The following is a 17,514-nucleotide window of genomic DNA, read 5'->3' as shown; positions in this document are numbered from 1 at the left end:
TATATCCAAAAATTATGGTTAAACTCAAAGTGGAAGTATGTTTTCTAAAATGGTCATCTAGACGTCGTTCTTTCGACTGAAATGACTATCTTTACAAAAACGACTTGTAACTTATTTTTCCGACTATAAACCTATACTTTTTCTGTTTAGATTCATAAAATAGAGTTCAATATGAAACCATAGCAATTTGATTCACTCAAAACGGATTTAAAATGAAGAAGTTATGGGTAAAACAAGATTGGATAATTTTTCTCATTTTAGCTACGTGAAAATTGGTAACAAATCTATTCCAACCATAACTTAATCAACTTGTATTGTATATTATGTAATCTTGAGATACCATAGACACGTATACAATGTTTCGACCTATCATGTCGACACATCTATATATATTTCGGAACAACCATAGACACTCTATATGTGAATGTTGGAGTTAGCTATACAGGGTTGAGGTTGATTCCAAAATATGTATAGTTTGATTTGTGATCAATACTGAGATACGTATACACTGGGTCGTGGATTGATTCAAGATAATATTTATAGATTTATTTCTGTATATCTAACTGTGGACAACTAGTTGTAGGTTACTAACGAGGACAGCTGACTTAATAAACTTAAAACATCAAAATATATTAAAAGTGTTGTAAATATATTTTGAACATACTTTGATATATATGTATATATCATTATAGGTTCGTGAATCAACCAGTGGCCAAGTCTTACTTCCCGACGAAGTAAAAATCTGTGAAAGTGAGTTATAGTCCCACTTTTAAAATCTAATATTTTTGGGATGAGAATACATGCAGGGTTTATAAATGATTTACAAAATAGACACAAGTACGTGAAAATACATTCTATGGTTGAATTATCGAAATCGAATATGCCCCTTTTTATTAAGTCTGGTAATCTAAGAATTAGGGAACAGACACCCTAATTGACGCGAATCCTAAAGATAGATCTATTGGGCCTAACAAACCCCATCCAAAGTACCGGATGCTTTAGTACTTCGAAATTTATATCATATCCGAAGGGTGTCCCGGAATGATGGGGATATTCTTATATATGCATCTTGTTAATGTCGGTTACCAGGTGTTCACCATATGAATGATTTTTATCTCTATGTATGGGATGTGTATTGAAATATGAAATCTTGTGGTCTATTATTATGATTTGATATATATAGGTTAAACCTATAACTCACAAACATTTTTGTTGACGTTTTAAGCATGTTTATTCTCAGGTGATTATTAAGAGCTTCCGCTGTCGCATACTTAAATAAGGACGAGATTTGGAGTCCATGCTTGTATGATATTGTGTAAAAACTGCATTCAAGAAGCTTATTTTGTTGTAACATATTTGTATTGTAAACCATTATGTAATGGTCGTGTGTAAACAGGATATTTTAGATTATCATTATTTGATAATCTACGTAAAGCTTTTTAAAACCTTTATCTATGAAATAAAGGTTATGGTTTGTTTTAAAAATGAATGCAGTCTTTGAAACGTCTCATATAGAGGTCAAAACCTCGCAACGAAATCAATTAATATGGAACATTTTTAATCAATAAGAACGGGACATTTCAGTTGGTATCAGAGCGTTGGTCTTAGAGAACCAGAAAATTTGCATTAGTGTGTCTTATCGAGTTTGTTAGGATGCATTAGTGATTCTGGACTTCGACCGTGTTTTCTTAAAAAATGATTGCTTAACATTTTTGTTGGAAACTATATATTTTTAACATATGAATATTATGTGATATATTAATCTCTTAATGTGTTTGATATTATGTGATAGATGTCTACCTCTAGAACAAGTCCCATTGACTCACCTAATAATAATGAAGAGTCAAATGTAAATTGGAATGATTCGTGGACTGATTCACAAGTTCCCGAAGAGGAACCGGAAGAAGAGTCAGAACCGGAAGAAGAATCGGAACCGGAAGAAGAATCGGAACCGGAAGAAGAATCGGAACCGGTGGGGGAAATAATAAAACGGTTAAGTAAAAGAGAATCCTCAACCAATCGACCAAGGTTAATTATGGTCAATGGTGTTTCCGCCAAGGAAGCAAAATATTGGGAGGATTACCAATTCTCCGATGAATCGGATTCCGATGAGAATTCCAATGATGTTATAGAAATTACCCCAACTGAATTTAAAAAGGCAAAAGAAAATAATAAGGGAAAGGGCATAAAAATAGAGAAATCTAATTCTAACCCCGATGAACTTTATATGTATCGTCAACCCCCGAAGTCCTTAAGTTGTAACAATGACCCGGGAACCTCTAAACCACCAGGTTTTTCTAAACCAATGTGGACAACGACGGCTCGTATTAGGGGAACATCATATATCCCTAGAAACTTGGCAAAACGAACCAAAACCGAAGAAGAAGAAACGAGCGAGTCGGAATAAGATAGTTGTATTCGTGTGGTGTAATATATGTAATATAGTGTTCTTATGCTTTATGATATATGTAAAAATTGCTTGTATTAATAAGTATTTTTTTTTATGAATCTAACTCTTGTCTATTTTACAGTTTAAAAACACAAAATGGATAGACAACCCAATATTTTAAGAGACCTACCCGGAGACATGATGGATGAAATTTTGTCTAGAGTCGGCCAGAATTCCTCGGCACAACTATTTAAGGCGAGATCAGTTTGTAAGACATTCGAAGAACGTTCCAAGAATGTCTTGGTTTATAAGAGACTTTCGTTTGAAAGATGGGGGATATCACATTGGGAAACCCATAAGTTACGATGTGTTTACTTTGACGCATATATTGCGGGGAACCCAAATGCTATTTTACGCAACGGGTTAAGAAATTATTTTGACTCAATATATCCGAATATTGGACTTCGTGATTTAGAAAAAGCGGCTAACATGCAACATAAAGAAGCATGTTATGCTTACGGATTAGTAATGTTCGCTTCTCACCAAAGTGAGAACAAGAACATCGGGCTACAACTATTAAACAAAACGTTTCCACAAGTGACGGAGTCGGTAATTGGGGTAAGAAATGAGGTTTTTAGATTATTACGGGACTGTTGGACATTACGTAACCCTCGTCCCTTTGACGACGTTACAACACGCTGTCTTATCAACGGCCATAACGGTTATGTTCCACAAGACCAAGGATGGGAAGTAGTCCTAGTAAAACCAGAATGCATGACTTGTTTCTGGACGTATGAATTACGTGTCTTTATTGCCTTTGCTGAACGACTTGTGTACTAGCTAGAATTATCTTCACAACTATCTTGTATCAAAGTTATTGTGTGCTATATTTCATGCTTTATGTAAAATAAGCAGTATTGTAAGTTTGTAAAATATTGTATAAAAGTTTGAACGCGAAATATTATTATAATCAGTTTTTCATATAGAATTGTAGTAGTTGAATTGTATATTAGCTACTAAATATGAACTTAACGGGTAGGTACTACCCGAATTTAAACTTATAAAACGCTAATATGAAGAAAAAGCTTTTATAAATGAGTTCATATTATGCTACGAAATACTATTAACTACTCTTAATATTCTGTATGATTAACTTGTTCCATTTGACTATTTTGAAGGAAATGGCACCGACTACTCGACACACCGTGAATACGAATGAAGAGGAATTCCGTACTTTTCTAGCTTCAAACATAGCCGCAGTACAGGCTGCGCTACATACCAACAATAACCTTGGATCTAGCAGTACAGGAAATCGTGTAGGATGCACCTACAAAGAATTCACTGCCTGCAAACCTTTGGAATTTGATGGAACCGAAGGACCGATCGGATTGAAACGGTGGACCGAGAAGGTCGAATCGGTGTTTGCCATAAGTAAGTATACTGAAGAGGATAAAGTGAAGTACGCTACGCATACCTTCACAGGTTCTGCGTTAACATGGTGGAATACCTATCTAGAGCAAGTGGGACAAGACGATGCGTACGCACTACCGTGGTCAGCATTCAAGCACTTGATGAACGAGAAGTACCGTCCCAGAACCGAGGTCAATAAGCTCAAGACAGAACTTAGAGGGTTACGAACCCAAGGATTTGATATTACCACGTACGAAAGACGATTCACAGAATTGTGCCTATTGTGTCCGGGAGCATTCGAAGATGAGGAAGAGAAGATCGACGCATTTGTGAAAGGATTACCGGAAAGAATCCAAGAAGATATAAGTTCACACGAGCCCGCCTCTATACAACAGGCATGTAGAATGGCTCACAAACTAGTGAACCAGATTGAAGAAAGAATTAAAGAACAGACTGCTGAAGAGGCCAATGTGAAGCAAGTCAAAAGAAAGTGGGAGGAAAACGGTGATAAGAATCACCAATACAACAACAACAGCAATTACAACAATAATCGCAACAATTATCCCAACAATCGCAACATCAATCGCAACTACAACAAACGGCCCAACAACAACAACAACAACAACAGCAACATCAACTACAACAATTATCCCAACAACAATAATAACCGCAACAACAACAACAATCAGAAGCAGCTATGCCAAAGGTGTGAAAAGTATCACTCGGGGTTCTGCACCAAATTTTGCCACAAGTGTAAAAGAAATGGTCATAGCGCGGCGAAGTGTGAGGTCTACGGACCAGGGGTTAATAGAACGAAAGGAACAAATGGTGTCGGAACGAGTAATGGCGGAGCAAGTAGTGTCGGAGCAAGTTATGGCAATGTACTTTGTTATAAATGTGGAAATCCGGGCCACATTATTAGAAATTGCCCGAACCAGGAGAACACGAATGGACAAGGCTGCGGAAGAGTTTTCAATATTAATGCGGCAGAGGCACATGAAGACCCGGAGCTTGTTACGGGTACGTTTCTTATTGACAATAAATCTGCTTACGTTTTATTTGATTCGGGTGAGGATAGAAGCTATATGAGTAGAGATTTTTGTGCTAAATTAAGTTGTCCATTGACGCCTTTGGATAGTAAATTTTTACTCGAATTAGCAAATGGTAAATTAATTTCAGCAGATAATATATGTCGGAATCGAGAAATTAAACTGGTTAGCGAAACATTTAAGATTGATTTGATACCAGTAGAGTTAGGGAGTTTTGATGTGATAATCGGTATGGACTGGTTGAAAGAAGTGAAAGCAGAGATCGTCTGTTACAAAAATGCAATTCGCATTATACGAGAAAAAGGAAAACCCTTAATGGTGTACGGAGAAAAGGGCAACACGAAGCTACATCTTATTAGTAATTTGAAGGCACAAAAACTAATAAGAAAAGGTTGCTATGCTGTTCTAGCACACGTCGAGAAAGTACAAACTGAAGAAAAGAGCATCAATGATGTTCCCATTGCAAAAGAATTTCCCGATGTATTTCCGAAAGAATTACCGGGATTACCCCCACATCGATCCGTTGAATTTCAAATAGATCTTGTACCAGGAGCTGCACCAATAGCTCGTGCTCCTTACAGACTCGCACCCAGCGAGATGAAAGAACTGCAAAGCCAATTACAAGAACTTTTAGAGCGTGGTTTCATTCGACCAAGCACATCACCGTGGGGAGCTCCTGTTTTGTTTGTCAAGAAGAAAGATGGTACATTCAGGTTGTGTATCGACTACCGAGAGTTGAACAAACTTACCATCAAGAACCGCTACCCACTACCGAGAATCGATGACTTATTTGATCAACTACAAGGCTCGTCTGTTTATTCAAAGATTGACTTACGTTCCGGGTATCATCAAATGCGGGTGAAAGAAGATGATATTCCAAAGACTGCTTTCAGAACACGTTACGGTCATTACGAGTTTATGGTCATGCCGTTTGGTTTAACTAATGCACCAGCTGTGTTCATGGACCTTATGAACCGAGTGTGTGGACCATACCTTGACAAGTTTGTCATTGTTTTCATTGATGACATACTTATTTACTCAAAGAATGACCAAGAACACGGTGAACATTTGAGAAAGGTGTTAGAAGTATTGAGGAAGGAAGAATTGTACGCTAAGTTTTCAAAGTGTGCATTTTGGTTGGAAGAAGTTCAATTCCTCGGTCACATAGTGAACAAAGAAGGTATTAAGGTGGATCCGGCAAAGATAGAAACTGTTGAAAAGTGGGAAACCCCGAAAACTCCGAAACACATACCCCAGTTTTTAGGACTAGCTGGTTACTACAGAAGGTTCATCCAAGACTTTTCCAGAATAGCAAAACCCTTGACTGCATTAACGCATAAAGGGAAGAAATTTGAATGGAATGATGAACAAGAGAAAGCGTTTTAGTTATTGAAGAAAAAGCTAACTACGGCACCTATATTGTCATTGCCTGAAGGGAATGATGATTTTGTGATTTATTGTGACGCATCAAAGCAAGGTCTCGGTTGTGTATTAATGCAACGAACGAAGGTGATTGCTTATGCGTCTAGACAATTGAAGATTCACGAACAAAATTATACGACGCATGATTTGGAATTAGGCGCGGTTGTTTTTGCATTAAAGACTTGGAGGCACTACTTATATGGGGTCAAAAGTATTATATATACCGACCACAAAAGTCTTCAACACATATTTAATCAGAAACAACTGAATATGAGGCAGCGTAGGTGGATTGAATTGTTGAATGATTACGACTTTGAGATTCGTTACCACCCGGGGAAGGCAAATGTGGTAGCCGATGCCTTGAGCAGGAAGGACAGAGAACCCATTCGAGTAAAATCTATGAATATAATGATTCATAATAACCTTACTACTCAAATAAAGGAGGCGCAACAAGGAGTTTTAAAAGAGGGAAATTTAAAGGATGAAATACCCAAAGGATCGGAGAAGCATCTTAATATTCGGGAAGACGGAACCCGGTATAGGGCTGAAAGGATTTGGGTACCAAAATTTGGAGATATGAGAGAAATGGTACTTAGAGAAGCTCATAAAACCAGATACTCAATACATCCTGGAACGGGGAAGATGTACAAGGATCTCAGGAAATATTTTTGGTGGCCGGGTATGAAAGCCGATGTTGCTAAATACGTAGGAGAATGTTTGACGTGTTCTAAGGTCAAAGCTGAGCATCAGAAACCATCAGGTCTACTTCAACAACCCGAAATCCCAGAATGGAAATGGGAAAACATTACCATGGATTTCATCACTAAATTGCCAAGGACTGCAAGTGGTTTTGATACTATTTGGGTAATAGTTGATCGTCTCACCAAATCAGCACACTTCCTGCCAATAAGAGAAGATGACAAGATGGAGAAGTTAGCACGACTGTATTTGAAGGAAGTCGTATCCAGACATGGAATACCAATCTCTATTATCTCTGATAGGGATGACAGATTTATTTCAAGATTCTGGCAGACATTACAGCAAGCATTAGGAACTCGTCTAAACATGAGTACTGCCTATCATCCACAAACTGATGGGCAGAGCGAAAGGACGATACAAACGCTTGAAGACATGCTACGAGCATGTGTTATTGATTTCGGAAATAGTTGGGATCGACATCTACCGTTAGCAGAATTTTCCTACAACAACAGCTACCATTCAAGCATTGAGATGGCGCCGTTTGAAGCACTTTATGGTAGAAAGTGCAGGTCTCCGATTTGTTGGAGTGAAGTGGGGGATAGACAGATTACGGGTCCGGAGATTATACAAGAAACTACCGAGAAGATCATCCAAATTCAACAACGGTTGAAAACCGCCCAAAGTCGACAAAAGAGCTACGCTGACATTAAAAGAAAAGATATAGAATTTGAAATTGGAGAGATGGTCATGCTTAAAGTTGCACCTTGGAAAGGCGTTGTTCGATTTGGTAAACGAGGGAAATTAAATCCAAGGTATATTGGACCATTCAAGATTATTGATCGTGTCGGACCAGTAGCTTACCGACTTGAGCTACCTCAACAACTCGCGGCTGTACATAACACTTTCCACGTCTCGAATTTGAAAAAATGTTTTGCTAAAGAAGATCTCACTATTCCGTTAGATGAAATCCAAATCAACGAAAAACTTCAATTCATCGAAGAACCCGTCGAAATAATGGATCGTGAGGTTAAAAGACTTAAGCAAAACAAGATACCAATTGTTAAGGTTCGATGGAATGCTCGTAGAGGACCCGAGTTCACCTGAGAGCGTGAAGATCAGATGAAGAAGAAATACCCGCATCTATTTCCAGAAGATTCGTCAACACCTTCAACAGCTTAAAATTTCGGGACGAAATTTATTTAACGGGTAGGTACTGTAGTGACCCGAAATTTTCCATGTTTATATATATTAATTGAGATTGATATTTACATGATTAAATGTTTCCAACATGTTAAGCAATCAAACTTGTTAAGACTTGATTAATTGAAATATGTTTCATATAGACAATTGACCACCCAAGTTGACCGGTGATTCACGAACGTTAAAACTTGTAAAAACTATATGATGACATATATATGGATATATATATAGTTAACATGATACTATGATAAGTAAACATATCATTAAGTATATTAACAATGAACTACATATGTAAAAACAAGACTACTAACTTAATGATTTTTAAACGAGACATATATGTAACGATTATCGTTGTAAAGACATTTAATGTATATATATATCATATTAATAGATATTCATACATGATAATATCATGATAATATAATAATTTAAAATCTCATTTGATATTATAAACATTGGGTTAACAACATTTAACAAGATCGTTAACCTAAAGGTTTCAAAACAACACTTACATGTAACGACTAACGATGACTTAACGACTCAGTTAAAATGTATATACATGTAGTGTTTTAATATGTATTTATACACTTTTGAAAGACTTCAATACACTTATCAAAATACTTCTACTTAACAAAAATGCTTACAATTACATCCTCGTTCAGTTTCATCAACAATTCTACTCGTATGCACCCGTATTCGTACTCGTACAATACACAGCTTTTAGATGTATGTACTATTGGTATATACACTCCAATGATCAGCTCTTAGCAGCCCATGTGAGTCACCTAACACATGTGGGAACCATCATTTGGCAACTAGCATAAAATATCTCATAAAATTACAAAAATATGAGTAATCATTCATGACTTATTTACATGAAAACAAAATTACATATCCTTTATATCTAATCCATACACCAACGACCAAAAACACCTACAAACACTTTCATTCTTAAATTTTCTTCATCTAATTGATCTCTCTCAAGTTCTATCTTCAAGTTCTAAGTGTTCTTCATATATTTTACAAGTTCTAGTTACATAAAATCTAGAATACTTTCAAGTTTGCTAGCTCACTTCCAATCTTGTAAGGTGATCATCCAACCTCAAGAAATCTTTGTTTCTTACAGTAGGTTATCATTCTAATACAAGGTAATAATCATATTCAAACTTTGGTTCAATTTCTATAACTATAACAATCTTATTTCAAGTGATGATCTTACTTGAACTTGTTTTCGTGTCATGATTCTGCTTCAAGAACTTCGAGCCATCCAAGGATCCGTTGAAGCTAGATCCATTTTTCTCTTTTCCAGTAGGTTTATCCAAGGAACTTAAGGTAGTAATGATGTTCATAACATCATTCGATTCATACATATAAAGCTATCTTATTCGAAGGTTTAAACTCGTAATCACTAGAACATAGTTTAGTTAATTCTAAACTTGTTCGCAAACAAAAGTTAATCCTTCTAACTTGACTTTTAAAATTAACTACACACATGTTCTATATCTATATGATATGCTAACTTAATGATTTAAAACCTGGAAACACGAAAAATACCGTAAAACCGGATTTACGCCGTCGTAGTAACACCGCGGGCTGTTTTGGGTTAGTTAATTAAAAACTATGATAAACTTTGATTTAAAAGTTGTTATTCTGAGAAAATGATTCTTATTATGAACATGAAACTATATCCAAAAATTATGGTTAAACTCAAAGTGGAAGTATGTTTTCTAAAATGGTCATCTAGACGTCGTTCTTTCGACTGAAATGACTATCTTTACAAAAACGACTTGTAACTTATTTTTCCGACTATAAACCTATACTTTTTCTATTTAGATTCATAAAATAGAGTTCAATATGAAACCATAGCAATTTGATTCACTCAAAACGGATTTAAAATGAAGAAGTTATGGGTAAAACAAGATTGGATAATTTTTCTCATTTTAGCTACGTGAAAATTGGTAACAAATCTATTCCAACCATAACTTAATCAACTTGTATTGTATATTATGTAATCTTGAGATACCATAGACACGTATACAATGTTTCGACCTATCATGTCGACACATCTATATATATTTCGGAACAACCATAGACACTCTATATGTGAATGTTGGAGTTAGCTATACAGGGTTGAGGTTGATTCCAAAATATGTATAGTTTGAGTTGTGATCAATACTGAGATACGTATACACTGGGTCGTGGATTGATTCAAGATAATATTTATAGATTTATTTCTGTATATCTAACTGTGGACAACTAGTTGTAGGTTACTAACGAGGACAGCTGACTTAATAAACTTAAAACATCAAAATATATTAAAAGTGTTGTAAATATATTTTGAACATACTTTGATATATATGTATATATTGTTATAGGTTCGTGAATCAACCAGTGGCCAAGTCTTACTTCCCGACGAAGTAAAAATCTGTGAAAGTGAGTTATAGTCCCACTTTTAAAATCTAATATTTTTGGGATGAGAATACATGCAGGGTTTATAAATGATTTACAAAATAGACACAAGTACGTGAAACTACATTCTATGGTTGAATTATCGAAATCGAATATGCCCCTTTTTATTAACTCTGGTAATCTAAGAATTAGGGAACAGACACCCTAATTGACGCGAATCCTAAAGATAGATCTATTGGGCCTAACAAACCTTATCCAAAGTACCGGATGCTTTAGTACTTCGAAATTTATATCATATCCGAAGGGTGTCCCGGAATGATGGGGATATTCTTATATATGCATCTTGTTAATGTCGGTTACCAGGTGTTCACCATATGAATGATTTTTATCTCTATGTATGGGATGTGTATTGAAATATGAAATCTTGTGGTCTATTATTATGATTTGATATATATAGGTTAAACCTATAACTCACCAACATTTTTGTTGACGTTTTAAGCATGTTTATTCTCACGTGATTATTAAGAGCTTCCGCTGTCGCATACTTAAATAAGGACGAGATTTGGAGTCCATGCTTGTATGATATTGTGTAAAAACTGCATTCAAGAAGCTTATTTTGTTGTAACATATTTGTATTGTAAACCATTATGTAATGGTCGTGTGTAAACAGGATATTTTAGATTATCATTATTTGATAATCTACGTAAAGCTTTTTAAAACTTTTATCTATGAAATAAAGGTTATGGTTTGTTTTAAAAATGAATGCAGTCTTTGAAAAACGTCTCATATAGAGGTCAAAACCTCGCAACGAAATCAATTAATATGGAACGTTTTTAATCAATAAGAACGGGACATTTCATTAGATTTGCGTCTTTCTCATCAACAAGCTCTATTTTCAACAGTAACTGCCCAATAGGCCATGCGGACAGATAGCAAAACCGCAGTAGGTATTAGCTATACCTTGATACGTTCTGGTAATTTGCGAAAATACTGCTCATATGTGATGTCAACTCTGCTTCCGGTGACTACATGTACTTTCATAATTGTTATTCCTGTGTTTGCGATTTTACAGGATACAATTACTGGCGCATCAATCATGCCATAATTTTGCATTGGCGGACATGTTATTGGCTCAAGTTGCCATATTTTGAGTGTTTTCGCAACTTTTCTTTTGTAAGCCTTCTTTTACTTATGAACCACGCCTATTAATTGTGTTTCTTGCGTTTGTGCATGTTCATTTGAAAGATTCTTAGTCGCAATAGTTTTTTGCGTTTGTTGCATCATTATGCTTACATTTTGTATTTGTTGCATATTTGCACTATTTAACTCGTTTTTGCGTGAATTTGAAACTGCTAACAATTTTCGCTTTAAATTCGCGAGATATTTAGTCCTTGAATCATTTTTAAATTTTTTATTTTGCTGACATCGAAGCTTTGAGATTTTCACATTTTTCTTAGCAATTGCGTTATCATAAAACGTTTTCATTTTCTGTTCAAAGCAGAATTTGCTTAGAAATCAAATGCTGTAGATGTATAAACCTACAATTCATTATACAATAACACGATTAAAATTGAATTCCGAATTAAATTATTCGATTACGCGAAGTAAATTTATCGAATTCAATTCTAATTCGAGTCCCACAAATGGCGCCAATTGATCAATCCTAGATTAGATGTAAGATCTAATCAAGGAATTGAGTGCAATGGGGGTGGATGGTGGTGTTGATAATATTTTTGGGACCTTATGATCGTCTTTCCCTAAGAATCAAGTGATCAATCACCATGTCCCAGTCTTGATTGCATTACCTTAGCCGAGATATGATTGATACTTGGGCGTAGTCACAAGTGAGTCACAAAGGCCAGAGCAATTGCACAGAATCAACAACCTAAAATGAGAGGCCAAGCTCCCTATTTATAGGTTTGGAATCTTCGCGGAATCAATGTTTGCGCATACTTTATGGATCCGCAATGCTTATGCGGGACACTTTCGCAATGTTGAGCTTTATGCGGATTTCCGCATTCTAGTAGCGCAGTACGCAGTTGTTATTTGTTTGCGCGGTTTTATTTGCACTTGCATTTGAATTGCCTTTTGCACTTAAAATATGCATATACATGCCTATGTATATGATCAAAACACCATTAATCACTCTATCCTAAGAAGCCAACCCAAAAACCCCTTTAGTGATTCTAGTGTCTCATTTCATCACTTCAACCATTTACTAAATCAAAACACCCAACCCAACTCAAACTTACCCTAAAGACCTACTCTCGATGATTATTTCACTAAGATGTATTAACTAAAACTACACACAAGTCAATTTCTTTACTAGAGGAGTTCACACTCATGTAAACACCTGTTTTTATCCAAGATTTCACAATTGTAGAAGCACTATAACCCACACCCAATATACCCAAAATCCCCAAATTTAACCCAAGAAACTAATTTTACTAACTCTTTAAATTTTTGGTTTTTGGACTATAACATCAAGATTGGACACTATCAAAGGGTTACACAACAACTAATTTTCAACCAAAACCCTAAACCCCCAATTTAACACAAAATAGATTAGTGTTCTTACCACTTGAGATTTGGAGAGTGATGACTAGTTGAGCACACAAGTAAGATGATGAAGAATACCCACAGATTGCATGCACACACTCAATCTCTTCTAATTTCTTCACTAAAATGATCTTCTTTCTAACATAAATCACCCTATTGCTCCTCTTTCTCTCTCTCTAAAACCTTGAATGTTGGCGTGAAATGTGTGTAAACTGCCCAACATACTCAGCTAAAATGACCTTATGCTCAATTTACACTTATACCCTCAAAAATTTTAATATATACAACCTTTTCCCGTCATCTGCGCGGAGAGCAAGAATAGTGCAAGAATAGTGGGCGGCTTGCACTAGGTTGTAATAAGAAATCAGTAAACATGATGTCACAAATAAACATACCACTTTTCAACAAGATATACTTGTCAGATTCAAATACTTGTTTATAGCCACACTTATTTTATATGGGATTGGAAATCAGATTCTTTCTCAATCCGGGGACATACAATACATTATTCAAAGTAATTAATTTTCCAGAACTAAATTCTAAAACAACATTTCCACAACCAAGAACAGGTGCGATTGACTCGTTTCCCATGTGGAGCACATCATTGTGCGGTTTTAATGTCTTGAACCATCAATGATCCTTGCAACCATGCCATGTGGCTCCAGAATCAATCCACCAAGCGGTGTTATCATCCTGCACATAAAATGCTTCAGAAATATGTGATTCATAATTTTTAACAAAATTTTTAATAATATCAAAATTCTGACCTTGGTTGGGAACTTGGTCCTTGGACGAAAACCTTTCATAATTAAGTATTTCGCCCCTCACAAGCCTCGGGTTAACACGAAATCCTAATTAGGATAAGACAATAACGATTTTGTTTCCAGGAAAGAAAAAATCTAAATCAAGTATAGGTGAATATGTATGTTTCTGTGTATGTGTTCTGAATAATGAATGCAAGAAAAAACACCAAAACCGAAACTATAAACAGTTTTGGCAGTTATAATGAAGAGACACAACTCTTCAATTTTTGGCGTAAAAAACGGTTGGAAGACACATTTTCCTTAAAACGTATAGTGTCTTTTCGGTTGAGGTATCGGGGCGCTACCCCTTGGACCCCGCAAGGGGGCGCAACCCCTTGACCCTCGCAAATTAAGCGACAATTATTAGCCAACTTTTATGGTCGTGTACTTCACTCTCTCCGAACATGTTATTAAGTATAACTAGCTAACTCTTGCATTTAAGTAAAACTCAGTTAACAAAAATAAATGTTAGAGGACACTAAAATTACCAAATAACATCATATGATATTGGAGCAAAATTTAACATAGTACCACACTCAACCCAATCTAACTGGGTTGCACTACCACGGACGCCATGCTGACTTGGACCCAGTTATAGCTAGCTTGTATTACATCCCTTAGAGCTCTCATATGTAGAAAATCCGACATAAATACACTACACACACTACAATACTTAGCTAGTGAACTTGAATATCAAACAAAACAACTCCATGATCATCTTATATATTCCAACGCATTTAGGGCGATTCAAGGGTTTCAACATACGTACCTCCAATACCAAAACCATCAGGGCTACCTACAATCCTTACACTTCTACATATTCTTTCATTCACATTATACAAAACAACTCCATCTTCATCCCCAAACACAATATCATGATCGCAACCATCAACCAAACACAACGGCTTAACTTGATTTATTTCGATCCCAACGACTTCGATTTTCCTCCACGATTCACTAACTCCATATTTATCCATTACCCACATTTCATTACCCAATATATTACCAAACATACCAAGTTGTCCGCCAAGTTCAACTAACTCATTAAACACGGCCCTATCATTTTCAATCGAATCTGGCAATTCAATTTCATTAAACTCTTCGTTTTGTAGACTAAAGGCTGCTATTGTTGACGAGTAACCAGGACGTGTACTCGTTAACCAGTGTAGCTTCTCATTTACTAAAACACCACTTATAAAATGCCCAACCGCATGATCATAAGGCGAATTCTCCAACTTTTTCCATCTGTTGTTGCGTAAACTATAAACGTTCACTGACATATCCGTACAGTCCGGATTATGCTCGTTATCGGTGTCCCAAAACGAGATTGATATTACTTTATAATCCTCTGTACTAGAATCATAACCGAATCCGTACATAATTAAACTTTCTCTTACGGGTAACGCAAAAGGAGAAACTGGAACTTTCGAGAGGTTTCGTGTAGTTGGATTTATAATAAAAACGGCGTCGTTTTCATGTTTGGCTAAGACAAGACCATTGCACGAGCCTAAAATCTCTTCCCATAAAATCTGATGTGGCGGGAAGGTTAATTCTTTTGCCGTTTCGGTATTTATATCGAGCGAGTGAAGAGATTTAGTATTATCCGATATGAGAATTAGTTAGAAGGTGGGTTTTGATGAATTTGGGATTTGAAATTAGTGAGCACCATGTTTTGGATACGGATTTGAACCGGCCTAGAGATTTGGCCGGAACACGACGGAGAATGGCATCGATTATCTCCGGTGGGAAGTGGTTGGGTGCTGACATTTTGGGGCCAATTGTCTGAATCTAGATGGTCACAGTTCGACAGATTTGTACAAGTGAGGTAGTCATGATCTGGCACTTGCTGATTTATTAAATGTTATCTTTATGTTTTTTAGATGTTACCAGTCTTTTACGATGCGTACGTGTTTTTAATAAAAGCAGGGAGTCAAACATCTTTACACGTTAGTGGGAAAAAATACTTTTTAATTTTTTAATTACGATGCAAATATTTCATTTATATAATCTTGTACTTAAATAAAAAAAATTGTTGTCCACCCTGCTAAATAACGTCAACTTATTCAAAACTCTCTCCCGTGACGGCAAATCACCACTTTTTTTTTTCTTTTTTTTTTTTTAAAGGCATCATATTATTAAACCACAAAATTCCATGAAACTTACATGCTCAAATTGAGCCCATGACTCACTGATGTTACACAGCACAGAACTTCACACTTGATGTTACACAGCACCTAAATGACCCAAACTATATAACACAATGGTGAGATGCCAAGATGGTATCTCATCATCAATCAACATACGATTTAAGATACAAAAAACTTGCGGGGTTATGCAACCAATTATGTCAAACGATGGTTAGCTTTTTGCACCTCTTCGCGATCCACTCGTAACTTTTCACTTGAATTTCATTTAACGCAATCGGCACATTCCAACATTTGTTTGAAAAACTTTTTGATTACGATTTTTCCAAATTTAATAGCCACATACCCACAACAAAGCTTGCCATATATCCTTACCAATGGGCGAACTACCTTGACCCGAATCAATAACCATATCTTCAACATTAACAAGAGCAATTCCTCTAACACCCCACCATTCGAAAACTTTACACCACACGTCAAACACATGCTTGCACCGAATAAGAGAGTGATGTACCGTTTCAATATCATCATCACATAAAGGACACCTAACCAAATGAAGATCCATACCTCTTTTGTCGAGTTCCGTCAACACCGGGAGTCGCTTTTTCCTTGCTCTCCACATAAAAATTTCCACTTTTTTTGGTACAAACTTATTGCATAACGTCTCACAAAAGTTGCTACTTGGATGAAATAGTTTCTCTGTAATCAGCCCCGTAAGATATTTGGTTGAAAATACCCCGTAATTACTCTCCGACCAACGCCATGTATCCGCATTTTGCGTGTCAATTGAAGAAGAAAGTAAGAGATCATTAAGTGCATGTAGCTCACTAGCAGCTCGCCCCTCGGTATTCTTTCCCAAGACCACCTGCCGGCCCATTTACACCCATCCCAAGCTCACTAACCGAAGCCGAAAGATTGGATTCGAGTCGTGATAACCTCTTGAATCTGTTTTTCAATGTATCGTTTCCCAACCAAACTTCATTCCAAAACTGCGTTGTCGTCCCATCACCAATATCCTTAACAAAGAAGCTTTTGAATGGCAGCCCCAATGCTCCTAAGTCATGGCCTGTTTTAAAAATTTTATTCTAGACCGAACTATACGAAACACAACAAACATCAAAATTAGAAACAAGGCCGACGGAGCGGCCATAAATACTCGCGATAACCTTGACCCACAAGGAAGTGATTTCGGTAAAGAACCTCCAACACCACTTGCCAATCAAAGCTAAATTTTTACATTTAATTGAGCCCACATTAAACCCGCCCTCCCTAAAAGGTAAAACTGTATCATCCCATTTAACCCAAGAAATTTTTGAATTATTGCCCGACCCGCCCTAAAAGAAAGAACGTCTTACGCACTCAAATTTTTTTAACACGCATGGCGGAGCACGAAACTGCGAGAAGTAGTACAACCGGAGACTATTAAGCAC

General features: G+C 36.3%; 1 protein-coding gene across 1 annotated transcript; it reads right to left on the bottom strand.

Annotated features, from left to right (window-relative positions):
* Window positions 1-13,584: 13,584 nt before the first annotated feature.
* Window positions 13,585-15,749, bottom strand: LOC139867372 (F-box/kelch-repeat protein At3g06240-like). The gene is given in 3 exon segments (XM_071855739.1): window positions 13,585-13,830; window positions 13,905-15,560; window positions 15,562-15,749. Coding segments are annotated over 2 exon segments (1,029 nt in total). The 5' UTR covers window positions 15,708-15,749; the 3' UTR covers window positions 13,585-13,830; window positions 13,905-14,677.
* Window positions 15,750-17,514: the final 1,765 nt, after the last annotated feature.

Source organism: Rutidosis leptorrhynchoides, chromosome 9, assembly GCF_046630445.1.
Source record: "Rutidosis leptorrhynchoides isolate AG116_Rl617_1_P2 chromosome 9, CSIRO_AGI_Rlap_v1, whole genome shotgun sequence".
Classification (NCBI taxonomy): Eukaryota; Viridiplantae; Streptophyta; class Magnoliopsida; order Asterales; family Asteraceae; genus Rutidosis; species Rutidosis leptorrhynchoides.
The sequence above is the reverse complement of the archived record's forward strand: the minus strand, read 5'-3'. Positions and strand labels throughout refer to the sequence as shown.